Source organism: Saimiri boliviensis, chromosome 15, assembly GCF_048565385.1.
Source record: "Saimiri boliviensis isolate mSaiBol1 chromosome 15, mSaiBol1.pri, whole genome shotgun sequence".
Taxonomy (NCBI): domain Eukaryota; kingdom Metazoa; phylum Chordata; class Mammalia; order Primates; family Cebidae; genus Saimiri; species Saimiri boliviensis.
In genome coordinates, this window is record NC_133463.1 from 86,554,619 (window position 1) to 86,582,477 (window position 27,859).

The window sequence follows — 27,859 nt, forward strand, 5'->3', positions numbered from 1 at the left end:
CAATATTTGAAAACAAAGGACAGACTCCAACCATTTATATTCTGCCTTCCATATGTCTCGTACCACTGGGTATCCAAAGGGTACATTAGGGAACATTTCTCTATATAGAAGTATCCCAGCTAATGAAGAAAGAATGAATAGAGCCAGAACAGAGCCAGTTTGCAACTCTTGATGTACTAATTGGTGAGAGCATTAGACATCACAGGGTAAATGCATCACAAAGAGACTCCACCAGACATCATGTGCCTCCTGCTGGAAGGACACCCCACCTGTGAAGTCTTGCCAACAACATCAAACCAGAATCAGATCAAGGCTATAGTTCTGAGTACAAACTTAGCTGGACCACAGGGACAGAGGAACGCATTAAGCTATTACATTAACAAATTCCGGATGGTGGAAAATTCCGAGACGAAAACAAAATTTTTTGAAACATTCAACCAATTGCTATCTGTTTGTTTGGATCTTAACTCAAACAACAACAACAAAAAAACCTCACAAACACGGAAGTATGACATGTATGAAATCATCAGAAGTTTGAAGACTGACTAGATACGTGATGATGTTATGGATTTTTTAGGGGTATGGTACAATGAAATTGTGATTCTGTTTTTAAAAATCCTTATCTTTCAGAAATATTTGCTGAAATGTCTACAGACAAAAATGTGTCTCAGATTTGCTTCAAAATAATAGAAAGTAGTGGATGATAAGAGGAAAACAGTGGCCACCGGCTGTGGGATCCTCATACTAGGAATGGCTATGTGGGAATTTATTTTACTATTCTGCCTACTTTTAGCATATGTGAAATTCTCTATAATAAAAATAAATACATACATATACACACACAGAGACATACATACACATATGTATCACACATATGAATACACTTATGTCTGATACACATGCACAGCCATGTGACTGGTGTTTTCTGACACCAATAGTGAAGTTCTACAAAACAGAAATCCCCGTATGGTTTTAGATGTGTTAAACGCATTCTCTTCTTTCTCTGCTATCAGGCTGTTCTAAAAATCAGTTTCCTTTCTCTCAGAATTAATCACCTCTTTGTTCCTCCCACCATAGGCACAGATCTGAAAATTAAAGTGAACTTTTATTCTCTGTAATGTTTGATCCGAGTACCTCGCATGAGCACAGGCCTAGTGCTGTGTGCTGGGGTGGATGGCCGAGAGTGGCTTCCTGGTATGGAGCACGTCTATGTGAAGCGCTCCAGGTGAGAGGAAGATCCCCGTCGTAATGATTGATCAGGCTCAGTGAGTCAGGGGTACAGGATGCCTGGAGCTACTGGCATCAGCTCAAGAGAGTTTGGGGAATCTTTACCCAGAGGGGGACAGGTGAAAAGAGGTTTAGTGGGATGGGGGGCTTCACAGGTAGAGAAGAGGAGGAGGCAGAGATGTCTCTGGCAGAGGAAAGCATTAAGCAAAGAGGAGAAGTCAGGCTCCGTGGTCAGAGAGCAGCAGGGGCACTGCCAGGAACACCAAGGGGAAGCTGGTGTCTGAAGGAGAAGGGCCCGAGCACCTTGCTGGAGAGGCCTCTAAAGTTACCCACCAGGTGAGAGGTGGGCTCAGATCCAGGCTTTAGGAGGAAAGCTGCGGTTGCAGTGTGGAGAAGGGGTCAGAGGGAACAGACCAGAGATCCAGAGACCAGGCACCTGGGGAGACCAGCGAGAAAACTCACGAGTAAAGCAGGGGCAGAGTGAAGCTGAGCAGGAAGTGCAGACATGGAGAACAGGGAGTGCCGGATAGGGCTCGGTCACAGCGTGGGGTCTGCTAAGGGACCAGAGATGAGGGTCCTGGAGGCCAGTCAGGGCTGCATCTGGCCTCTCCCATATCTGGTACCGAGAAGCCTTTCTCGTGCTGGCTTTCACTGTGCAGAACGAGACACAGCCAGGATAGCCCAGCTCCTCCCACCACGTCATGAAGGAGGCTCCTGGGACCACAAGGAGAGCAGAGGCTGTCTTCCAGCTTAGAAACAGAGTGCAGACTTCAGGACAAGATAAATACAGGTTCAAATGCCTGCTTGGCCTCTCTCCAGCAGAGTGACCCAGGCCAGCTGCTTGAACCTCTCTGAGCCCGAGTCTCCTCATCTGAATCCTGGAGACAATAATAGTTACACCTTCTCGGACTTCTAGAAAGACTAGGAAAGGCAGTGGCATGTCAAACCAAGTGCCTAGCACAGAGCTCAACCCATGTTAAGTACACCTTAGGAATTATTATTGAGAACAACAAATGGTTTCTTCCATTTAGAAAGGAGAGATCCCAATCAGAAGTGGTAAGAGAAACTTATTTAAAAACTGTTTTCTTTCTCCATCAACAGAAGAAACTTCTGAGACTTTTTTTTTTTTTTTTTTTTGAAACAGAGTCTTGCTCTGTTACCCAGGCTAGAGTGCAGTGGTGCCATCTCAGCTCACTGCAACCTCTGCCTCCCAGGTTCAAGCAATTCTCCTGCCTCAGCCTCCCAAGTAGCTGGGACTACAGGCACCTGCCACCACACCCAGGTAATTTTTATATTTTTAGTAGAGGTGGGGTTTTACCATGTTAGCCAGGCTGGCCTCGAACTCCTGACCTCAGACAATCTGCCTGTCTTGGCCTCCCAAAGTGCTGGGATTACAGGTATGAGCCACTGCGCCTGGTCATCCTGAGACTTTAATATAAAAACCAACTGTGGGAGGTTCAGCTCCTGGTTATACATGAAGCAATATGGCAGCCCTAGAGTCTGGGAGGTGGTGTGTGGCTTTACACCTTCCTCAGTCACCTCCTTCACTGACCACACGATGTAGCTCTGTGCTCTGGACAGGGCGAGACTGGATCTTAATGAATCAAGCCCTGCTCGTTCCTTGAGCATCAGCCATGAGGGCAAGGCTGAGAGCTGAGCCCGGGGTAACCATGGACAAATGCCCAGTATTCCCAAGTAGCATTCAGACAAGATGGGGGTACTCACACCTAAAGAAATCTAGCCAGCCTAATTCTTGGGGCGGCCTGAGTGGCGTTGGTTCTTACGATCAAAGGAATTGGACTAAAGCAGGCAGATAAGACATGAATTAAAAAACAAAACAAAACAAAACAAAAAACACAGGCTAGACATGGAGGTCACTCATGCAGGAGCAATCACACACATAAAAAGCCACTGGTAGGCTGGGCACGAAGGCTCACCCCTGTAATCTTAACACTTTGGGAAAGCCAGGACAGGTGGGTGGCTTGGGCTCAAGAGCTTGAGACCAGCCTGGGTAACAGGGCAAAACCTCATTTCTGCAAAAAATACAAAAATTAGTCAGACATAGGGGCTCACACCGGTAGTCTCAACTACTCAGGAGGCTGATGGGGGAGGATCACTTGAGCCCAGGAGGTGAAGGCTGCAGTGAGCCATGATCACACCACTGCACTCCAGCTTGGGCAACAGAGTGAGACCCTGTCCAAAAAAAAAAAAAAAAAAAAAAAAAAGCCACTGGTGAGTGTGAAGACTTACGTGAACATGAAGTTTCATTACTACGGTTAACCCATAAGCAACATGGTCTTGAACTGTGCAGGTTGACTTAAATACAGATTGTCTTCAATAAATATACTGGAAAATATTTTGGAGATTTGCAACAATTTAAAAAAAAAAACTGTCAAATGATCCAGTGGACAGAAATACTGAAAAATTAAGAAAAAGTAAGATATGTCATGAATGCATAAAATATACAGAGATAGTCTGTTGTATCGTTTAGTATCATAAAATACACACGAATCTATAATAAAAAGTTACAATTTGTCAAAATGTGTACACATAAACACAGACCATACATGGCACCACAGCTGTTGAGAAACAGGCAAAGAAACATACATGCAGCATTACATCATAACTGTATAAAATTAACTGTAGCCAGACAGTAGTACTATCATAATTTCACAGCCACCTCCTGTTGGGATTGTGGAAAGCTGAAGTGTTGTATCTGCTTAAAGCCTGTGTGATTCTAACCATCTCTGCGCGAGCAGTCTGTCTCTCCAGTAAATTGCGTCATCAAAGTAAAAAGTGTTCTCTCGCAGCTCTTGTATATTTTTTGTCATGTTTATTGCAATATTGTAAACACTGAATAACACCATAAAATCAACACGAACTGCCACTAGTGATGTTTTAAGTTCTCCCATGTAGCAGAGGAAAGTCGTGTCATTACAAGAAAAAGCTGAATGGCTTGTTATGTACCTTACACTGAGGTCTGCAGCTACGGCTGCCATTTCCAATGGACTATTCTTTTTGCAAACACACAACACAAACTGATGCTATTGATAAATACTATACAGTGCCGTAAATGTATTTTCTCTTCCTGATGATTTTCTTCATAACTTTTTTGTCTCGCTTGCTTTATTGTAAGAATATAGTACAGAATACATATAACATACAAAATACGTGTTACTTGACTGTTTATATTATCAGTAAGGCTTCCAATCAACAGTAGGCTATTAGTAGTTAAATACTGGGGGAGACAAAAGTTATACTCAAATTTTTAACTGTGCGGGGTCAGCCCCCCAACTCCCACATTATTCAGGGGCCAACTGTATTGTACCCCTGTGGGAAGAGTAGCTAAGGGCATCTGCTTGGACTCAGAATGCTGAGGTTCTGCTCCTAGCTCCATCATGCCCTGTGTCTTCAGGAAGGTAGTTTCACATCTATTTCCTCATGTGTAAAATGAAAAGGAAAGTGGAATGCACCTGCTAGAGTTGCTGGAAGGAACCAGTGAGAGATTGTCTGTGAGATAAATGAGAGGCAGACATGGAGGCCTTTGCTCACTCTGGTTCCTGCAAGTAGGCAGTTTATGTTGGCTGTGATTGCTACTACTCTAATATTTCAGTGGCCGTTATCATTATTATTATATTAATAATATAATGGAAAGTGGGGGAATGAGGGGAAAAAACCCTTCTTTTAGGGCATTTAAGATATTTTATTGTATGTAACGGAGGCATGCTTCCTGCTATTCTTAGACTAGGAGGCTGCTGGAGGGCAGGAAGCCTGGGAATTCTGTCCATTTTGAACGTGCATCCTCAATGCCTGGACCAAAGTAAGGCATCAGTACAACTAACAGGGTGGAATGGTGAGCAGCTCAAAAAGGGAGGTCATTTCAGGTTGCAAAGTCTGAGAAAGACATCAGGCAAGCAGGACTGCTATGACGTCACTGGGGCAAAGGCAGGGAAGCAGGTATTATCAGCAGTGTTATCACGTTGTAATCCTCCCAATCCCCTTGATGCTGCTGCTGCAGAAGCTGCTGGCACCTGATCCATGAGGGAACTGAGGGCCAGAGTAAGAAGGAGCAGGTCTGGGTTACTTGTGTTTACACGCCCCAGCTCCTGCGGTCAAACTAATTTGGATCTGTCCCAGGGCCTGGGTAGGCTCATTTTGTAAGCATCTTAAAGACTGCTAAGGCAATATCAGAGGCCACATGAAAATTAAAGGGATTTTTGCTTGTTTGTTAATATCTTGGAGCAGCAAGACAAAACTCCAAACAACTGCCTGGCTGGTGCAGACAGAGCTCCTGGCTCCCATCTAGAGAGTCACTGTTGCCCTGGATGCCAAAGGCATGGGAGCATGACACCACGGGAGGAAGTGAAGACTGATTTACAGCAGATCTTTGTTTTGTTTTGTTTTGTTTTGTTTTGAGACAGAGTCTGGCTCTGCCACCCAGGCTGGAGTACATGGGCAGATCTCAGCTCACTGCAACCTCCATCTCCCGCATTCAAGCAATTCTCCTGCCTCAGCCTCTTGAGTAGCTGAGATTACAGGCATGCACCACCATGCCTGGCTAATTTGGGTATTTTTAATAGAGACAGGGTTTCACAGTGTTGGCCAGGCTGGTCTCAAACTCCTGACCCCAGGTCACCTGCCTGCCTTGGCCTCCCAAAGTGCTGGGATTACAGGCGTGAGCCACCGTGCCTGGGCCCAGCTGGATTTATTCTTAATGCTCCTTCTTTGAGGGATCTCACAGAAGATTGATGGGCACGCATAAATCCTGCCTATCCTGACGAAGCCACAACACAAGGTGTTGCAGAGGGAAAAGGGCTGGTTTCAGAGGCTGTGGGGAGTAGATCAGCATCCTGGCCCTGCCCCGGGCTGGCTTTGCGCATTGCCTAACTCACGTCACCTTCTGAGCCTCAACTGTTTACCTGGAAAAGTGATGGAGTAGATGTGTCAGTTCTCTCCAGCCACGTTCCCTGAGCACACACCTGCCCAGGGCTTTCATTAGACACAGGAGAATGGTTGGTCCAAGCACAGGCAGGCTGAGAGTTTCCTGGAGTGAACTCACCAGAGAGCAGCTTCCAACCAAATACAACAGGAGGTGGTATAGAAAAGCCCCAGCTCTTTCGCTCCCTTTGCAGAACAACTCTGAAACAAGGCCATGTAGCCTCTGAGGGGCTGTCACACAGGCGAGTCCATCTGCTCACCAACATACCATCCCCTCGGCTTGCTGTCTTGGTCTGTTTGACTTTGTCACTTCCTAAGTAGTGATTTCTAAGATCACCTCCCAGACAAACTCCTTGCTCCTGAATCCAATTCTTAGGGGCTACTTTCAAGAGATCCCAGCCTTAACCAAAGGATAAAACCAACTAATGCCCAGGGCCTAATGAGGAGGTGAAAGTAGATGTTTTGGGACCCAGCACAAGACACAGGACTTCTCAGCAAATGGCAATGTTCCTGTAAAGAGGCAACTGCCTCAATGTACTTGACATGCCCCCACCTCCACACTGACCCCTTCTTCACCTGCTCCATACACGTTTGCTGAGCTCAGCATAACTTTGCACCCTCCATACAGATGCCCAGGCCATTAGTGGTCTGGGCTGTGGCCAGAGATAGGATTTATGAAAATTCAATAAGGTTTTATTCACCACGGAAGCTTTTAATAAGTCCAAGTGGTAGCCAAGACACTAAACAGTTGATTTACAGCCTCTTGGCAAGAGCCAAACAATTACTTTTCAGGTGGACTCACTTAGGCAGGAACATATTTCATGGGTGATTTTTGCTGGCTCTTCAGTGGCAGGTGGGGTGAATTGTGTCCACCTCTACAGCCAGTTTTCCAATTAAGGGCTGATACGGGGAGTAGACAGGGACAGGTAGAACCCTGTTAAGTGATGGGGGTGCATCATTCAGGTTACGGGTCTGCAGTTTCCCTTACGATCAGTTCTCTATTGTAAGGGGCAATCTGTACATGAAGCAGTATCCTAACTCCAGCAAAAGGGGCCCTATTAGGAAAATTTCAGAAAGAAGAAGACCTCAACGATTGTGTTCTCTCACTGCACTTTTTGTTACAGTGTTCCTTCCGGTTACAAAAAGACCAAAGAAAAATAGCCAAAGAAAAAAGGTAAAATGAATTTAATGAAGCAGACAGTTTTAGCTGAGTATATATTTTAAGGAAAACAGGTTAACCAAACTAGACATTCCCAGGGACATTCCACACACCTCCTTCCATGGGTCTCCGGAAGATCTAAGACACAGAGCCACCTGGTCTTCTTGTCACCTTGAAACAAGCCCTCACTGTGAGTGGTAGATATAAAAGTGAGGGGATGATTTCTGGTGTGGAAGCCAGGAGACCTGCTTGAAAATGGGAGGACAGAGGAGAATTTCAGGAGAGTCAGAGCCCCAAGAACTACTGTGGATATAAGAGAACCACAGAAGAAAAGGAAAGGGGGTTTTTTAGTTTACGAGTAATATTGTGAGTAATAAATTGCATTTTCCTTCTTATTCTTTGAGCGTCCTGCGTGAAGCATGATATTACTCTTAATTACTCTAGGTCGTGGCCTTCATTTATTGAATGCAATACCGGGCAGAAACTAGACCATCTGCTACTCTAGCTTATACTCAATTTGCATTTAATAAAGATAAAGTTAGATTGTGCTTCGGGGTGAAAATAATAGCAGCAATAACAATAATGCAAGGGTGATTTAGGTATTCCGAGGCTTAGCAATGGCATTTGAAAAGGACTGAGTATTTGAGCTTCTTTTAAGCACTAGCAAGGCATGGGTACTAAAGACAAAGTAAACGTACTTTTAAGGCTCATTAAGAGGGTATGATGTCTTTATCAAAGAAGGGACTAACCAGAAGAAAAGGCTTCAAGTTTGTAAACTGGTCTGCGTTTCAAACACTATCATTCAGTAAAGGAAGAAAGAAAATATGTGTTCTTTGTGGTATAAAATGGAGAATTAAAAGACATGGGTGAAAAATACAGAATATCATAATTTTATTCTCAATGAAAAAAAATTCTACTGAATATCTATTATCTAAGAAAAAATATTTTTAAACTGCAGAGCCAGATGTACTGGCTTTGAAAAAGTGTGGCTTCTACTTCTAGAGGCATTCAGGTAGAGGCTGAAGATACTGAGAGCAATTCTCAACCTGAATTGGGACACACTTCATTGATTCTTAAGATTTCTATAACACAAAATTTTAGCAATTCTTAAAGCTATAACCCCTAGTGAGTTTGAAAACTAACATCTAGTGGACTGATGTAAATTATTCATTAAAACTAGCAATCTGAGGACCACTTCATGGATTTTATTTTAGAGACACGATTCCATTTATGCTGTCATCCGTACTATTAGAGAAAGTATGGTAACTAATTTTATTATTGCCTGAAATACAGGAAAGTACATAGCTTCTCCCATATCTCACCCCTTCCCTAGCCAGCTCAGTGTCACTGGCTATGACTCAATCTCTCAAAGTTTGGCCTTTTTTTTTTTTTTTTTTTTTTTTTAATTGTTAGTGAGTTTTATTCTCTCCTCTTTGAATCAGACAAGTCCTGGAGTTTCCAAAAGCCGCTTTCCCATAAAAAGTACATCAAGTTTGACACCAATGTCAGCCACATGGACAGAACTACCACCCCAAATTGACCCACTCCAAGGTTAGCTGGAAAAAGAGTGCTCCTTGTCAGACACGGCAGCTCACATCTGTAATTCCAGCACTCTGGGAGGCTGAGGCGGACGGATCACAAGGTCAGGAGTTCAAGATCAGTCTGATCAACATAGTAAAACCCCATCTCTACTAAAAACACAAAAAATTAGGCAGGTGTGGTGGTGGTCACCTGTAATCCCAGCTACACGAGAGGCTGAGGCAGAAGAATTGCTTGAACCCGGGAGGCGGAGGTTACAGTGAGCCGAGGTCGCATCACTGCACTCCACAGCCTGGGTGACAGTGTGAGACTCCATCTCAAAAAAAGAAAAAAAAAAAAAAACAAAAAAAGAGTGTTCCTGCAGGCAGGTCCAACAGGAAATGGCTGTGTGTCCTGAAAGCAAGTAAGAGCTGGATGAATAAGGACTTACAGGAGGGCCGGCAACCCCAACGCCCGGATCACCACGGCTGCCAGGAGAACCAGGGATCCCAGGGACTCCTCGGTCCCCCTAAAGGAGAGAAAAATAAGATCAAGAGGTCAACTCCAGGAAGGAGAGGGCTAGGGTACAAAACAAATCATGTGTTCTTTCTAGAATCCTGACTGCACTTGTTACCGAAGTCTTCTCCTGCCACCTGGCCTCCACGGGCCACGCTATAGTCCGCTCAGCCAGGCCATCGTCCCACTCAGCCCAGTATTCAGGGACCACAGCCACCTACTCAGATTATATATCTTTCCAGGATGACCATTCCCTGACCAACCCTGACCACGGTTCCAAATGTGATTATAACTCATCCTAACTATACCCCAGATTTGCACATGCACCCACGTTTCAGTTCAGATCCCAAATCACCCACAAATGAATCTATCAATTCACCAATAATTTACCAAGCACCTACAGTTTGCACATCAGCCTTCTGGATGTGGGAGCGAGAGGCCTAATAAAGAGGACAGAGATAAGACCTTTGCCTTCAAGCATAGTTCACACTGTGGACTTGGGTGTCAGAGGCCTGGATTTAAGTTCTGGTTTCAACACCTATTAACTGTTGACTTAAGAAGTGATGCATTTCTATGCTCTAGTTTCCTCACCTACAAGGGGAACGGGACAGGAGCTGCCAGGTCTGCAGATGTTGTGCTCACTCAGTGAGATTATGCAGAGAGAGTGCTTGGCACAGAGCCCAGCACAGCACTGAACGTGAGCTAGATGTTGCGTTTGCTTCTGTTCTCATTACATTGCCGTTCTGGACTTTGATGGTAAAGGAGAAAGGAGGGAGAAATTGAAAAGGGGGAGAAATTTTGTTTGCCATTTCCTGGAGAACAAAGCTGAGGTAGAGCCACACCTTATTCATAATTTCAAAATCCCCGGCTTTTAAAAACAAGTGTTTATCTCAACTCAGTTGGCAGCAACACCTGTGTGCTGACACATGCTATTTGCAATCTTTAGTTATTCCATCTTGTGTGAACATTTACATATTTTGGTTGCCTAAGAATTCATGAGCTTGATGAGGAGTGCTGCCCCAGATACCACCATAAATGTCATTATATGTATATTTTGCATAACACTACCTTTTCAAAATCTAAAATAAATTTGACCCAAAACACACATGGCCCCAACAGTTTTGTGTAGGAGGCTGTGATCCTGAGCTTATTCAGCCAGCTGAACCACAGAGAAGCCTGGAGACAAGATGGCAGGTGACCTTGCTCAAGCCACTTAATATCTCTCGACTGGGTTAACTTGTATGACAAATGGAAACAGCCTTAGAAGCTTGTTATGAAGGGCCAGTGAGATAATGTGCAGCTAAGTAATTTTAAGTAGAACTCGACATTGCTAGGCAGTATGTTGCTTTATTAAGGTTTAAGTTATTGCACATTACAAAATGTCTCACTAATGGCTCTGAGATGACTTGCCTTTCCTACAGTGCAACCATTGCCTGGATGGGTACATAAGCTCTATAGTCATTCAATCCATGCTCATTCATTCAACTAATGCTTCTTCATTCATTGCAAGACACAATCTAGTTTCCAAGCCCAGAAGATGACTCAGTCATGAGCCTTGCCCATTGTTAATATTCAGTGCTAAGTTCAGACGAGGAGGGATGTTCATGGGGATATGAAGGAACAAGTCTTGCAAAGTTCTCACGAAAGATACAAACCAAGATCTAAATCTCTCACCAGGTCCCCTTGACGTGGTTTCTTTCCCTGGTCCCCCTGGGCCTCTGAGATGCACTACCTGCTGTTTCTGGGTCCCTAGGAGCCAGCAACATCCCTTGCCCTGCCCTCATCTCTTCCAGTAGTTCCGTCCTCAAATTCCTGTAAATTCCCAGTTACTGTAATCTGTTTCTTTGAATATGATATGAATGGTTCTTGGAAGTTCAAGATACTTGGGATCCCTAGAAAATCTAATTAGTTTCTATGGGGAGGCTGGGAACAGAGGGAGTGAAAAAAAAAAAATAAAACAAATGTGGAAACAAGTATCGTGAACTAAGAATGATCACCATGACCCATGATTTATCTGTCACCAGCTCATTGCAGCAGTGGAGAGGGGTATGCAGGAAGATTTCAAACTGGTGGTCAGGTGATTCTAGGTCCAGTCTCAAGACCATGTCAACCTCATCCTGTGACCTTGGGTAAGTCCTGTAACCTCTCTGCATCATTGGGTCCTCATCAATTAAAAAAAAATTCTACCAAATTTGCGTGTATCTTATGAAAACATTTAAAAAACTATATAAGGTTGAGAAATACATTGTATCTTATGGTTGCACTATTTTATTATATCTTTATTTTTGAGACAGCGTCTTGCCCTGCCACCTGTGCTGGAGTACAGTGGTGCAATCACGGCTCACTGCACCTTTGATGTCTCAAGTTCAAGCAATCCTCTTGCCTCTGCCTCCCTCATAGCTGAGACTTCAGGTGTGAATCACCATACCTCCCTAATTTTTGAAATTCTTTGTAGGGACAGCACCTCATTATGTTTCTGGGCTAGTCTGGAACTTCTGGGCTCAAACAATTCTTCCTTCTACCTTGTACGCTGAGGTAGAAGATAGAAAGTGAACTAAACACAAATAAATGTCAGATAAATCTATATTCTTTTGCACTTTGGTTTTGCTTTAAAAACCTTAATGCAGATTTTTCTGTTATTATTTTCTGTTTTAGTTTGAAACAGAAACTATCCCTTTCCTGTCCCATGGCCATGGTCCATGTACATCGGCAAACCCCAGCCATTGCAAGCTCAGCCATGTCAACAACCTAGTGTGTATATTTCCATGGCATTTGTTTGCACTTCTGTTTCTTATACACGTGATTTCCCGTTGTCTGGGATCTTCTACCACCCATGTTCTAAGTTTCCAGAGCCTTCCTATCAAAACTAAGACTCAGTCCCATTGTTTTGTTGCTGTAAAGCTGCCTCTGCCTGTCTTGCCCTTGTGTCTTTTTGCAAATGTTTGCATGGATCTTCATTGACCTTAACACATTGCCCTCCCAGTGCACAGTTGTCTGACCCTTTGACTTCTCTGTAAGCAGCTCGAAAGGAGAAAATTGTCATTCATTTCTCCATCCAACAAATGTTTACCAAGCACCTACAATAATAATTCAGCCCCTCTGTTAGGTACTGAATCTATGTATCTCTGTACCCACCGTGTCCAGATTAGGGTGTGGCACAGATGGCAGCTAACAACCATTTCCTGGATGTCGGAACAGAAGAATCCTCCATCATTCACTTTGTGTCAGATATTGAGCTCTTCCTTTGACCGACATAAACTTTTTCAGAGGAGGGAGCATGACAGAAAGGCCTCTCCCAGTCCAGTCTGGAAGCACAGAGTCAAGTCACTGACTGCTCTCTGCTACACAGGGACCAGCTCTGGCTCCATTTGCATGTTTATGCTCCATTGTGATGCTAACAAGTTCCACAAAGAAATGACCTGACAATTTCATGAACTGAAACTTTTTAGAAAATGGTCCCAAGAAGAGCAAAAAGGCCTGAAAATTCTGACAGGAAAAGCCAGAAGGCTAACGGTTAAGGAAGAACAGAGCACACGAGCTAGAATCTGTAGCACAGTATCCAAGGAAGATACGTGGGAGGAAGGAAGTGTGGAGGCTGTAGAAGGAGAATTACATTTATTGAGCAATAGCTGCGTGCCACAGATCATGTATCTCCTGAGGAGCTCTGCAGGGGTTAAATATCCTTTACTCCTTCATACAGAAAAGGAACAGAGGCTCAGAGACAAAGCCACTTGAGCCACTTGCCTTCAAGTCGTCTGTCTTGTAGGTAGCTGAGCTGGGATTCTAACCCAGTTCTGTATGAAGCCAAAGCTTATTTATCCCACTAGAAACAAGTGCCACTCAAGAGAAGTACTGGCATCCTCAAGAGTCTTCCTGCAGTCATAAGGAATTAGGAGGGGCTGAGGGGCAGCCAAGGAAAACCTTCAAATAACTCCCCTCCTTGGTTTCCTAAGGAAATTGCCTTAATTTCCATCAGCACCTGGGACAGTACCAGGGCAAGCCTCGCGAAAGTCATTCTCCCTGGCATCTCTCTCTCCGCCTCTCCCTAGCTTCCCCTGCCTTTTTTACCTACTTCTGCCTCTGAGCAACCCATTCTTCAACTAAAGATGACCTCAAATTCCAATTTGTCTTTCCAATGCCGATTGACTATGGAAAGCTTTCTAAGCCACATTCTGACACACACATCTACACAATATCAGCACTGGAATGGGTCAGGGGTTTAAGTATCTCACATTTTAAATAGGAGGAAACATTTGACCAAAGGGGCAGCACGACTTGCCCTGAGACTCATGGAGTTAAAACGGATTAGTCAACTGGACCCATGGCAGGGGGTCTGCACTCCCCGCCCCGGGGTGTCAGCCTGCCTCTGCTCTTTAATGCTGCCTCCCCCACTTCCCCTAGACTTTCTCCAGCAACTGCATGAGTGCAGAGATAGACCCCCACCTTCTTGCTGCAACTCCACAGGCTGATCTAATAATAAGGATCTAAGCACAATAATAATAAATAATAAGGTCTAAAGCAGATCCCACATGGTGATCTAATAATAAGGATCACGGATATTTATTTAGCAAGTAATTGTGACCAGCTCTATGGTAAGCAATTATCTGTATTTGTATCATGTCATTTATTTTCCCCCCAGACTCTGCCTATGAGTTAGGCAGTAATACATTCTGGGCCTACCCATCAGTGGATTTTTGGGATCCGTTGGATCAATGGATCACTAAGACCCCAAAGATACATCTACAGAATAAACAGGATAAAGGGGAAAAATGTCTCCTACTGTTAGATAAAAGGTCATAAAGAAGGAGCATTTGAAGCCACTTTGCTGCTCCACCATTTCTGACACCCTCACCTTCCTGTCTTCCTAGAGGCTATCAACGCCCTGTCGGTCTTGAAGATTCCTGAGGTGCTCTTCCTCTAAGGGGAAATAAGTCTGAACCCTGCAGATCAGACTGGGCTGTATGCCTCACATCACGGGGAAGCCTGCCACATATCTTCAGGTTGGTGGTTAATGCACAAAATCCTCCAGAATCTAGGTCCTAATTCCTTAATCTGCTCCTCCCCATATATACCCACTGTTCCAGGAATATGGAACTATTTTATATGCTCCCATAGTCAGGCAAAGTTATTCCCAATCTTATTCCTCAGAAAATGGGGAGTGGTTATGTATTTACTCACATCATACAAAAGACATTTTCCCTTTTGAAAAATATTTTGATGGTGGACATCACTCTTAGGAAAAAGCACATTTGTCCACATAGACCTAAATTAATGTAAGCTTGAGATGCTTACAGAGGTCAACTCACCTACTTGAATAGGGAGAAAGCATGAAGCAATGAAATTTAACATAGATAACAGTAATTGTTCCTGGAGCCTCAAATCTTCATATCCTGCACGTTACTGTAAGCAAGCCTCTCACATACTATTTTAGAAGCAATACACTCTGTGTTTATGTTGTTGAGATCCTAAAGCTGCAAGTATGGAAAGAAAGAAATAAAAAAGGGGGAAAAAGGTCTCCTACTGTTTGGAGAATGGTTTCTGGGGCTTAGAACAAAACCTTCAGTAACAGCAGCATGTATGCATTCCAGAAGTGCTGAATCTTTAAAGAACTCAGATGGGATCCACAGCAATATGCTTTGGAGAATTGTCAGCTGACTTAAGAAGTGGCTCAAGGGATGACGACGGAAGACATTGAAGGCATACAGGAAACCCCAAAATTGTTTTCATCAACATAGGCAAGTACAAAAGAAGTCATATAATTTTGCAATAACACTTTGGTTATTTTGAATATGCATGTCCAATGAGAGCCCAAAAGGTAAATACTCTCAAGTCAGTAATTGACTGTTTCACCCACATTTTTAAAAGCTGATGCATTTGAGTCAGTCAAGTAGCTTTTGCTGGCTATGGGCACACATACAGCTCTCACTGTTCTCTGAACACATTCTGTCTCATACCTCAGTGCCTTCTTCCATGTTAGTTTCCCTGCCAAAGACTCCTCCTTCAACTTCTTCCCCTGCTAACTGCTACATGCACTTCACAACCAGGACAAACATCTCCTTCAAAAAGCCACGAGAATGAAACCAAGCTGGGTAAGCGAGCCCCCCTCTGAGCCCATGTGTGCCCTGAGCTGCCCTCTCGCCTAGTGCTCATCTGCTTTTGTCTGCTTACATATCTGTTTTCCCCACTAAACCATGAGCCGCTGGAGGTCCTGAAACATACCACATGCATTGCTGTCATCACACAGCCCACCTTGAAATCTGACACGTGGTAAGAAACTCAGCAGACATACAGTGAACAAAGCAATGAACGCATTGGTAATTGGTGCGTAAATAGGTAAATGAATGAATGATTCAGTGTAGAGAGTATTTTAGGAAACCTCTCTGTCCACTCAGGAAATTTCTCTTAAGAACACTTCCCCATGAAAAAGAGTCATATTTTCTGAATTGTGGGTGCAACTGAATTGAGGAAGAGACGGGCTGGTATTTAGCAAGTGTTTCTGTTTTCCTCCTGTGTGCCCCAGCAGATGACATGCCCCGGTCTCCCCTGTGTGACTATCAACAGGTGTTGGTAGAAACGCATTAGGAATCTCCAGGCCTGGCCTATAAAATCTCCCAACAGTGTTCTCCACTCTCTTTTCCCTTATTTATTGTTGTGCCCCAAGAATTTGGTAGATGATTCTGAAAATTTAGAGGATTAGAACAAGACCACTGAATGGCTGTACGGATCAGAACTCTCCGCAGCAATACTCCCAAAGACCTAGTGTGCATGAGACATGAACTTTCACTGCGTAAGCCTCTGAAATTTTGGAATCACTTGGTACCACAATTAGACTTGTCATACAAGACTGCTTAGACCCACTGCTCTGCCGATTGAAAGTCAGTGTCTCCTGCCACTTCATTCAATGGCAAGTATTTATTAAGTGCTCACTATATGACAGTTACTTCAATATAACAGATAAGACTCACAGAACCTTTGGTCAAATGGAATACAATGAGCTGGGAAACATGGGAAGTGGATTGAGGCGACTGGAGGTCTCCTTCTAATAAATTTTTTCATGTTCTCTTTCTAAGAGCAACTCATGGCACCCACAGTTTTCTTGGACAAGCACTCACCTTGGTTCCTAGGGGTCCAGGAAGTCCAGGTGATCCACGGACTCCCTGGGGAAAGAAATAATACATCAAGTCATGGAACTGCCAGCGAGCACTGACCCATCCCCCACGGGCCAGGCTGACTGCATCCTCTGCTGGGGACACAGAGAGAGGGGAGACTCTCACTCTGACCTGACTTAAACAAAAGAAACAGCATCCAGTTTGGAGCCACAAGGCCCTGGATGTGAATTCTGACTCTGCCTCCTACTGCCTCTGTGTGGCCTTCAGGAAATCTCTCGGCCTCTGTTTGCTTTCCCATCGAAGAGCCTTTTTGCAGAGACTTGCGCAAGTAAGTTGCAAGGCCTCGTTTCAAAGCCAGCTTCACTTCAGGCTGAAGGGCTCTGGCACTCACAGCCACCATGAAAACCATGATTCTACTTTTGGAAGTCTTGGCTGAAAGCGCCAGGGTAGCCCGGAAGCCCTTCTCTATGCATGCCACACTTGTCCTGAGCTCTGGGGATGTGTTTGCCTGACTGTCTCCTTACGAGACGGGAGCATCTCCAGGGTGCAGCCTGTCTCATCCATCTCTGTGTGGCCAGCACTGGCCCAGGCTGGCATGTGGCCAGAGGTCTGTAAGACTGTACTGCCCTAGCCTGAACCACATCAGAGTACACTGTCAGCTCCCTGCTTTCCCATTTCATTGGTTATGGTTCAATTTCTGCAAAGTTTGGCAGTTAGACTTTTTTCCCTTTTCCTTTTCTGATGTTCACCTGGTTTCTACAGGCGCAGGGACACCTGACCTTCCACTTACCGGCTCTCCGTCCTTCCCTTTTCCAGGTGGCCCGGGGAGCCCAGGGGCACCAGGATCTCCCCTGGGACCAATGGGTCCTGGGCTTCCTTCTTGCCCTGCTGCTCCCTGGAAAGAAAAGCAGACATTTCCCCAGATCAGTTACATTCAGCACGAAGCTTTCCCATGACAGAGCAGCCTGATTAGGTCTGCAGGTTTCCTAAGGCTGCCCTTATATTTTAGAAGGCCCATACTTTCTTGGTCACAGAACAATGGACAGTGAAATATGTGTTATAGGTTAAATCATGTTCCTCAAAATTTGTGTCTTGAAGTCCTAACCTCTACTACTTCAATGCACAGATGTGATTAAAGTTAGGATGAGGTCATACTGGAGTATGACCCTCCAGTGGGTCTAATCCAATAAGAGTAGCGTCCTTTAAAGGAGGTGGCATTTGGACACACATACATAGAGGCAAGACAACATAAACACACAGGGACAAGACACCACCAATAAGCGAAGGAGAGAGGCCTGGATTGGACATTCCCTTTACTGCCCTCAGAAAGAGTCAGCCCTTCTGACATCTTGACTGGGGACTTCTAGCCTCCCGAACTGGGAGAAAGTCCATTTTGGCTGTTCAGGCTGCCCGGTTTATGATATCTGGTTGCTGCAGCCTTAGTCAATCAATCAATGAAAAACAAGGGAAAGAAAAGGACATTAGTGACAAGCTTCCACCCAGTGCAGGGAAATCTATTTCCAGTGCATCTCTTACAGATTGGCCCCCATTTCTGCTTGAACTCCTCTGGGAGCAGAGACCTCACCACCACTCCACCCTGTGCATTTCTTTGTCAGGTAGCGCTGTTATGGAACATTTCCTTACACTCAGCCTTCTCTGAAATCTTCCCAACACTGGACCCTCAAGTCTGTTCCCTGGAGCCCTGTAGACACAATCTAATCCCTCTTACAGTTAGGTTTTCCACTATAAGAACAGAGCTTAAAGCTACAGTGGAGGAGTGGGAGAATGAGCAGGAGAGTGCTCGCATGAGCACCAGGGTCTGCGTGGGGACTGGGCTTTGAGCTTGCTCCAGGCCAGGGTCACCACCTCTGACCGCAAAGCTTCAAGCAGCCCTTGCGGCAGCCCTAGCTGTGGAACATGGGGTTGAACCCCGCAAACCAGAGGGACTCCTTTCCCCAGATGGGGCTGCCCTGGGCTGAAGCTGCAATCGCAATGTCTCCAGCCATTCTCAGATGGAGCAGAGGGGAGGGAAGACGAGCCAAGGATGGGCACAGCAAGGATGGAGAGGGCCTCTCTCCAAGCCTGGAGCGGGATCAGCTTCCCCTCGCCCCAGGACAGCTCCCGGACATGATGTGAGAGGGAAAAAGTAGGCTGTGCTGTCCGGGATTTTTACCACTTTGCAGAGCCCTGGAGGTTTCAAGTTGTCCTGGGACCTGCCCTCAAGGAAAGGCATTTGGCTCCCCCTAGAGACTGATGTGGCAATAGCCCGCTGATTTCTGGTTTCTGAACTTGGACCGATCAGTCCTCCTAAGATGCCTAACATCTTGGTCATCCCCTTCCAGGTTACCTGTGTCCTACTTATCATGTCCCATCCTTCAGGCATGGCATAATTAAGGAATGCCAGATGAGTCCAGATGTTTTTCCCTTGCTTAATCTAGGCATTAATAGTATTACATTTTTTTCAAAAAACGAATGTTTGTAGCTATATTACATAAGAGTTATTATTATTATTATTGAGATGGATTTTTACTCTGTTGCCCAGGCGGGAGTGAAGTGGTGTGATCTCAGCTCACTGCAACCTCCACCTCCTGGATTCAAGTGATTCTTGTGCCTCAGCTTCCCAAGTAGCTGGGATTACAGGCATGTGCCACCACACCCAACTAATTTTTGTATTTTCAGTGGAGACAGGGTTTCACCATGTTGGCCAGGCTGGTCTTGAACTCCTGGCCTAAAGTGACCGGTCTGCCTTGGCCTCCCAAGGTGCTGGGATTACAGTCGCGAGGGTTATTATCAAGTCTGTGACCAAAAGTCAAAAAAACCAAGATATGTTCCAAAAATGTGTTGAGCATTTCACTCTACAGTAAGTTTTTTTTCCCCTTAAGACATATATTTTAAAATTGAACCCTCCTGCCAAAAGGGAAATGACATCTTCTCTTGTTAAAGTATGTGAAAATATAAAAAAATAAAGTGATCCTTTAAAGGGCATCAGGTAAAGTGAACTTGAAAGGATTCACGTTAAGAAGTTTGGCCGTGTGTGTGCCAGGAGGGACCTCTGCAGACAATCTATGCCCTAGTGCCATCTCTTCCTGTCCATGAATATGAGCGTGATCTGTTATGGCACCCTTGTCCCCTGCTGTCTGCTGAGCCCTTTGCACATGCCTCCCCCGTTCCTCAGTGAATCCTCACAACCTGTCATCAATGAGGCAGCATCTGCATTTTACAGATGAGAAAATCCAGGTGCAAAGAGGTGCCCTTTATTTAGATCAGGGTTTCTCGCTCCTGGCACTATTGACCTTCAGGGAGGATCATTCTTATTAGGGGAATGTGTTACGCATTGTGAGGTTTTTAACAGGTTCTCTGGTCTCTACCCACTGATGCCAGGAGCTGTTACTCCCCCTAGTGGTGACAACCAAAAATATCTCCCTGGGTAAAACCCCCTCTTGAGAATCACTTTTGTCACCCTAGCTTAAATCAATGTAACTAGGGCAAGGGAGCTGGCATTTGACTCAGGTCCAAAGCCTTGAATCACTCAAATGAGGGCACCTGATTTCCTGAGCACTGGCTCAGTACCACCAATTAACCTCAGAGGCGTTTCATAAGGTGCTAGGGCAGAAAAATGCAAAATGGAATTTAAAGGGATGTGGATTCTCCTCCTCAGCCTCTGTTTTTTTTTTTTTTTTTTTTTTTTTTTAAATGGGGGGGAAACATGTGTCTCTCTTCATACTAATTAAAATCTCAGGCTGGGTTCGGTGGCTCACACCTGTAATCCCAGCACTTTGGGAGGCCAAGGCAGGTGGATCACTTGAGTTCAGGAGTTTGAGACCAGCCTGGGCAACATGGTGAAACCCTGTCTCTACAAAAAATTAGCTGAACATGGTTGCACACACCTGTAATCTCAGCTACTCAGGAGGCTGAGGCAGGAGAATCGCTTGAACCTGGGAGACAGAGGTTGTAGTGAGTGGAAATCACACCAGTGCACTCCAGCCTCAGTGGCACAGTGAGGCTCTGTCTCAAAAAAAAGTCTCATCGCTTGGGAAGGTTTACATATGTGAGCATAGGTATAGAATGGATAAGGCCAGGCATGGTGGCTCACACCTGTAATCCCAGCACTTTGGGAGACAAGGCAGGTGGATCACTTGAGGTCAGGAGTTCAAGACTAGCCTGGCCAACATGGTGAAACCTTATCTCTACTAAAAATGCAAAAAAAATTAGCCAAGCATGTTGGTGTGCACCCAAAGTCCCAGCTACTCCAGAGGCTGAGGTGGAAGAATCACCTGAACTCAGGAGGCGGAGGTTGCAGTGAGCCAAGATCATGCCACTGTACTCCAGTCTGGGTGACAGAGCAAGATTCCATCTCCAAAAAAAAAAAAAAAAAAAAAAAAAAAATGGATAAGTTGGTGCACTGCATTGAGAAAAAACAGGATTTGGAGTCAGGCAGACTTCTCTGTAGCTCATTTGCTATGAGACACAGGGTAAATGGGACGGCAGGGTCTTTCTCTCCTTCCTACTTGGTAAACTTCTGATGGCTGGTTTCTAAACCAGGCCTGAGCAGAGTGAGCTGCTCCTTCAGTGCCTGTAAGACGTTGAGGATATTCGCCTATGTGCTGAGAGATGACATTGGTCTTACCTTCTCACCACGCTCCCCATCTCTTCCAGGGGGGCCTCTGAGGCCAGGAGCACCCTGTGGAAAGGAAGATTATGGACATGATGAATTTAAAGATCACTGGTCACTCTCGGTGGCTCGTGATCCCCAGGGAGGACCCATCAGGTCCCCCTGAAGCCAACAACTACAGCTCCCACTCGATTCCCACCCTCATTTTAATTCCCCAACGCTCCATCTCCCCCCTGCCTGTGACTCCTGCTCTCCCAGGCGGCCTGGCCTTAGAACTGTGCACTTCAGAGCTCTTAACAGCAGGCATGGTCTGTTGGAAGCTTTGCCTCCTGCTCTGGGCTGTGAGCTCTGAGAAGGCATGGCCTGGCACAGTGAACACCCAGGGACAATGAGGGTGGCCTTAAGAACCCAGCCTTAGCATTGGGGCATCTGCTCCAACAGTCTTTGGAGGCCCCCAAAGGTTGACTTTGAGACATGGTTTAAGCGCAAATGCCCCATGGATGCAATAGTAGGGAAACAGAGAAGTAAAAAGGAGGAAAACACTCATGCTTATGATCCCAGCACTCTGGGAGGCTGAGGCAGATGGATCACTTGAGGTCAGGAGTTCAAGACCTGCCTGGCCAACATGGTGAAGCCCCGTTTCTACCAAAAATACAAAAATTAGCTAGGTATGGTGGTGCACACCTGTAATCCCAGCACTTTGGGAGGCTGAGGTAGGCAGATCTCTTGAGTTCAGGAGTTTAAGATCAGCCTAGCCAACATGTTGAAACCTCCTCTCCACTAAAATATAAAAATGAGCCAGGTATGGGGTCATTCCCCTATAATCCCAGCCACTTGGGAGGCTGAGGCAGAAGAATCACTTGAACCCTGGAGGCGAGGATTGCAGTGAGCTGAGATCATGCCACTGTACTCCAGCCTGGGCGACAGAGCGAGACTCCATCAAAAAAACAAAACAAAACAAAACAAAACAAAACAAAAAAAAACAAAAAAAAAAAGGTGAAGGAGAGAACAGAACAGGTAGCACAAAATACACTGCTGGCCACTGGAGCTCTGTCCTACTGGGACTCTGGGATCCTGCCCATGACACACTCTCAGAGTGATGACAGCTGAGGACAAGGGACCTGAGCTACTCTGCTGGTGCTGCTATGGCCACCTGTCACGTGGCCTGACATGCTCTCTGGAGGCCAGAGAAGATCCCCCAGCTGGAAGAATGCAGGAGGAGCTGCTGGAAGCCTCTATGTAAAACAGTATTTCTCTAGTAGGGTTGCTGTGTGGATTAAATGAATTAACACATGTAATATGCTTAGAACAATGCCTGGCATGTATGAAGGCTCAGTTCTCGAAGCTATAATGCTTATTACCTGTAAAGGTCTGGTGCATAAACAGGACTGACCTAAATTTATTGCGGGAGAAAAACGCTTTGTTGCCCTTGACTAGATTCACTTCACTTTGCCGAACAACGTTCAAGTCTACATTGGTGTTTATGGTGACTTGAAAGCTGTCCTTTAGCAGACGCCTTGAGCCTCGACATGGAAAAGGCAGAATCTCAGCAGGTCAAAAATGATGCAACCCTAAAGGTGAACCAGCCAAGCGCTTGTCTCCATTTTGCAGACGAGCAAGCCTGGACCTCAAGGAATGGCTTGCCAAGCTCGTCCAGGTAATGAAGAGAAGAGCTAGGATTCGAACCCAGGTCTCCCAACGGCTGTCAGGGTTCCTCTGACTTCTTTAGGCTCATTTTGTTTCTTCTGAGGCAAACTATGGTGTTGATTCTAACAACAGTGAAATGTACAGACTTTCTGCAGATGCAACAGCTGCATTCACCCTCTGGAGAGCTGGCGAGCTGCCTAGGCCTTAGGTGTGTGAACTTTCTGGATGGTCTATGTCAGGACAGCAGCATCTCCGTCTGCAATGTGGGCATAAGGATGCCTACACCTCTGGGTTTGGGGAGGAGAAATTAACTAGCTCAGTGGCTGGGCAGTGCCTATCCACAGCCAGTGCTGGCATCCATGCCCTCTCCCAATTACTCACCACACTTCCTGGAGGGCCACTGGGACCGGGGGGACCTAGGTGTCCAGGAGCACCCTGTTCAGAGACAGTAGTTTAGAAAGGCCAAATGCATTGATTACAAGTAGTTGTCCCCAGCGCCTCTGCAAACGTGCCTCATACTTAATTCAGCGCAATGCACTGGAACTGCTGCTGACCCGAGAGCCCCTGCAGACAGGAACCTCCTCCCTTGAGTGCCGCAGTGCCCTGAGCACCAAGCCTCAGATGAAGGGGCTTCTGGCATAGAGGTGACAGGAAGGAGGACTCTGGAAGTGCCTTAGGGCTAAGGCACAGGGATGTGAAGGAGTTGGGGAGTAGGGGCAGAGGGAAGGGCTGGGCCCTAGTCACAGAAGAGGATCTCAGCTGAGGTTTGGCCTTACGCTAAGTGCCTGAGGGAAAGGAAACACTGCAAATGGGATGGTTCAGATCCCAGTTGTGTATGTGAGTGTGTGCATGTTTGTGTGTGCAGGCATGTGCGTGTGTGCATGTTTGTGCAGGTATGTGTATGTGTGCATGTTTGCGTGTGCAGGCATGTTTGTGTGTGCATGTTTGTGTGTGCAGGCATGTGTGTGTGCATGTTTGTGCGTGAATGCATGTGCATGTGTGCATGTCTGTGTGTGCAGGCATGTGTGTGTGTGCATGTCTGTGTGTGTAGGCATGTGTGTGTGTGCATATTTGTGTGTGAATGCATGTGCGTGTGTGCATGTTTGCGCATGCATGTGAGTGTGTGCATGTGTGTGCGTGCATGTGTGCATGTCTGTGCATGCAGGCGTGTGCATGTCTGCATGCCTGTGTGTGCAGGCATGTGTGTGCATTCATGTTTGTGTGTTGGCTTTGACTGGAAAATCAGGAAAGAAGTGGATTTGAAATAGAACCTGATGGCTGGGCAAAGATCCATGAAAGGAGACGTGGGTGAGGACATCCAGGTGGGTCAGCACTGTGGGCATGGGGACGTGGGGACCTCTCACAGCACTGGAGGCAGCTCCTGTTTCTTCCATGCCTTGTTCCCCTCTGTCCCTGGGTTTTGCACATCTCCAGGGTCAGGACTCATGAAGAACACTCCACTCTCAGCCTCCTCCTTGCCTACACTCTGCTTCCATTCCCTTGCAGCTGGGCCGGGCCCAGAGATCTATCCAAGAGCAGGGAGGAGCTTCCATCTGTCCCCACTGTGAGTTCCCACCCAGCTATATGCATGGTGTCCTGGTCATACCAGCACCCTCCAGCTGGGACAGGGCCACCCAGCGTGGTGCTAGGAGCAGACTGGACGAGCACTGCTGCTGCTCCTCTTCTTGTCACCACCACTGGCTAGAGACCCGGGGATGAGTCAGCCCATCCTGCCCCCCACCAGCTCCACAGTCAAGCCAGAGATCCCTGGCTCTGTACCATGAGACAGAACTCAAATCAGCTCCAGGAAAAAGTGCCAGCCCCATGGGGATCAAATACGGCCTGGATCCGGCCCCAAGGATGGGTGAGCCATCAGCAGCACAGGTGTGTGTCTAGAGGTGTCTGTGTGTTTCCCTGACTGCATCTCTGTGTTTGTGGTTGCGTGTGTGTGTGTGTGTATATATACATAAACATATTATAGAATGTGTATTCCCGGGTTTGTAGAGTGTGTGTACATGGTTGTGTATGTAAACACACTTCTTGGAGTCTCTAACAGTCTCACCTGTGAGTGGAGGTCTGTGAGTGTCATCTACGTATGCATAAAAAGAGATTTTTCATTAGCTGGGCATGTGGGCAAAGCCAGGGAATGCTACAAAGGTGGTGGAAGGCACAACTTCTCTCCGTACTGACTCCAGCCAACCACTCCAGTGTGGGTGGACCTTCGGCGCCACATCCCCCTAGCTGGCCCAGAGTTGTGAGCCACAGAGCCAACACTGAGTGGGGCCTCCCTCCTGGGAGTTCCCACAAGGCAGGCCAAGCATAGGGACTCACAGGATTTCCAGCTGCTCCAGGAGCCCCATGCGCACCTTCCTGTCCCTTGGCACCCTGCACAGGAAATAAGAGACGGGCAGGGGTAAGGGACCCTCAGTGATGCTGTTTCCCTCACAGCAGGACAGTTTCGGGGACACCTTGCCATCAGAAGCATTATTCCAAACTGAAGGGACCGGGAGCATCGTCTGAAAGGTGCAGAAAACCACTAAATCCTGGCCCTCTGCTGGAGTCGGGCATATCACAATTCCATTCTATCTTCACCACTGACCCAGGGTATAGCGGTCAGCACTGACCCTCTATAGAAATGTAGTTCAGAGCAGTCAGCCAGGGGCTCACACAGCTGCACAGGGTCCCCAGTCACCCCAGCAGGATCTCCCACCATAGCACAGAGTCTCCCTGAGAACCAAGATCCAGTGCAGAGGCTAACATCCAGCAAAATGACAAACTCAGAGCACTAACATGCACCGGGCACACATAAGCCAGCATTGCCACTCCACAGCCGGGATGCATTTCCTGTTCTGCGAATCCTCTGGGAACTGAGAAACCGCCTGTGTGCCGAGGCCCTTGCTCTCCAGATCCCGCTGAGCATGGCAGAAACCCAGAGCTCACCTAAGACAGCCCTTTAGTGACAGAGTAGGACATCCAGGGGTACATAGGTGGGGCCCAGCCCCGTGGCTGTGTCTGGGTCATGCAGTGATGGCCACTCAGCCTCTGCAGCACCTTGAGGTGGCACTCCCCAGCATCTACTCCCAAAATGCCAGGAGAGAGAACTGGGAAGGGTGGCCTGGAGGGACAGGGTGTGGCTGGGATCTCCAGGTCTCTGAGCCAGCAGGGGAAGGGACGGTTTTCTTACCGGTGGTCCAGCAGGTCCCCGAGGCCCCAATTCTCCAGGACGGCCCTGCAGTCCCTGCAAGCACACGAGTTGCAATGCACCAGCTCACCCCCCTGGTTCTGAGAAGATGGGGCAGGGTGGTGGAGGGGTGTGGGGCTGCTGCAATAGGTATAATCTGAGATCCAAGGAGGGGCCGCAGCTAGGGTCCCCAGGAGGAGAGAGGGCTGCCTTCAATTCGGGGGCTCCTGTGTGTGGACTGCTTGGTGCAGACCTAGCACTGGTCAGTCTTTGGACTCAGGGTGTCCAGGTAACCAGCTCTGCAGGGGATGGGGGCGCAAGGCACTCACCGGTTCCCCAGGCTTGCCCGGATCGCCCTTCTCTCCTTTGGGCCCCTGTTCTCCCTGTTGGTGAGAAGCATAGGGTGGAGTGGGCCTCAGGGCGACCTTCGCCTCGTCACAGGGTTCATGCCCCCAGTTCAGGCCACACAGGCTACCTCCAGTCCCGTGTATCACCTGAGAGGTCTGCACCCCCAAACCCTCCGCCTGGGGTATCTTCCTTCCCACTCCCCAGGACTGGTTCTGACTCATCTTTCAGGTCAGATCACTTTTCCAGGGAAGCTGAACCCCAAAATGGGACCGACCCTCCCATCACAGCAGCTCAGTGTGCCATGCCTTTCTGCTCCTGAGCCCCTGTTACAGCTGCAGTTTTATACCTGGTCGTGTGGTTTGATTCCTGTCCCCTTCAGCTCAGAGCCTGGCATGTGGTAGATCATCAGTGAATAATGGTAGAGTTTCGAGAGGAGGAAGGTCTTCAAGGGCCCCTGACCCAAACGCTATTTTTCCTTCCTTCTTTTTCTCCCTCCTTGCCTCTCTCTCTTTTCTTTGTTTTTTTTTTTTTTTTTTTTTTTTTTTTCTTGAGACAGAGTTTTGCTTTTGTTGCCCTGGCTGGAGTGCCAAGGCCTACCACAACCTCTACCTCCTGATTCAAGCAATTCTCCTGCATCAGCCTCCCGAGTAGCTGGGATTACAGGCATAAGCCACCATGCCCAGCTAAATTTTTTAATTTTTTTTAGTAGAGACCGGGTTTCTCCATGTTGGTTAGGCTGGTCTCGAACTCTTGACCTCAGGTGATCCACCCTCCTTGGCCTTCCAAAGTGCTGGGATTATAGGAATGAGCCACAGTGCCCGGCCTTCTCTCTTTCTTTCTAGCAGAGATGGGGTCTCACTATATTGCCCAGACCTTTCCTGAAATTCTGGGCTCAAAAGCCATCCTCCCTGCTCAGCCTCCTGTGCACCTGCCTCCTGGGACTACAGGTCCTCACCATCGTGCCCAGCTCCAGCCCCTGTCCAGATGGAGAAGCTGGGGGCGGGGTGGGGGAGCGGAGGCGGTGCTTCTTTAAGGGGACCCAGCCCTTTGGGGACAGACTGGAGGTTGAACCCTGGACTCTGGATGGCCAGAATGGTGTCTAACTTTTGCTGAAGAAAAGATGAGACACAGGCTGGACAGGCAGTGCCCTGCGCGGGCCCAGGATGGAATGATGCAAGATGGGGCAGGCTCACTTCCAGGGAGCCACATCCTGGGTGCTCAGCGCATCTCCCAGGAGGGTTAAAGGGACATGTGATTCTCAGCCTGCAGCTCACAGGGAACAAGAAGATGAGCAGATGTGGGCTACGGTGAGGGCCGCCCTCCAAGGGCTCAAGGGGGTTCTTTCCACAGCTAAAGGGCCACTGTGCAGGCTAGGAATGGGGACAGTGGCTGTGTGGACACAGCCCCAGCTTCAGAGCCGTGCAGCCTGTCTTGGGAGCCCTTTACCTTATTGGCCTCTAACTTACTGGCCATCCAACTTGGGGAAAGCAGTTACCCATACTGACTCCATATGACCTTTGCAGTTTCCACATTGGCAAAATAAACAGGTGGTCTCCTTTTCACATAGGGTGGAGGTCAGTGGTGCAGAGAAGGTGCAGCAGAGC

At 47.0% G+C, this 27,859-nt stretch overlaps 1 protein-coding gene across 1 annotated transcript in view; it reads right to left on the reverse strand.

Annotated features, from left to right (window-relative positions):
• COL22A1 (collagen type XXII alpha 1 chain) overlaps positions 1–27,859 on the reverse strand; it is a 320,593-nt gene that overhangs the window by 79,173 nt on the left and 213,561 nt on the right. Inside the window, exons 33-40 of the mRNA XM_003933680.4 lie at positions 26,237–26,290; positions 25,911–25,964; positions 25,058–25,111; positions 23,108–23,161; positions 21,095–21,148; positions 17,258–17,362; positions 16,471–16,515; positions 9,294–9,371 (exon numbers count right to left, since the gene is read on the reverse strand). Of these exons, the coding sequence (XP_003933729.3) occupies positions 9,294–9,371; positions 16,471–16,515; positions 17,258–17,362; positions 21,095–21,148; positions 23,108–23,161; positions 25,058–25,111; positions 25,911–25,964; positions 26,237–26,290 (498 nt within the window). The remainder of the gene's footprint in view (positions 1–9,293; positions 9,372–16,470; positions 16,516–17,257; positions 17,363–21,094; positions 21,149–23,107; positions 23,162–25,057; positions 25,112–25,910; positions 25,965–26,236; positions 26,291–27,859) is intronic.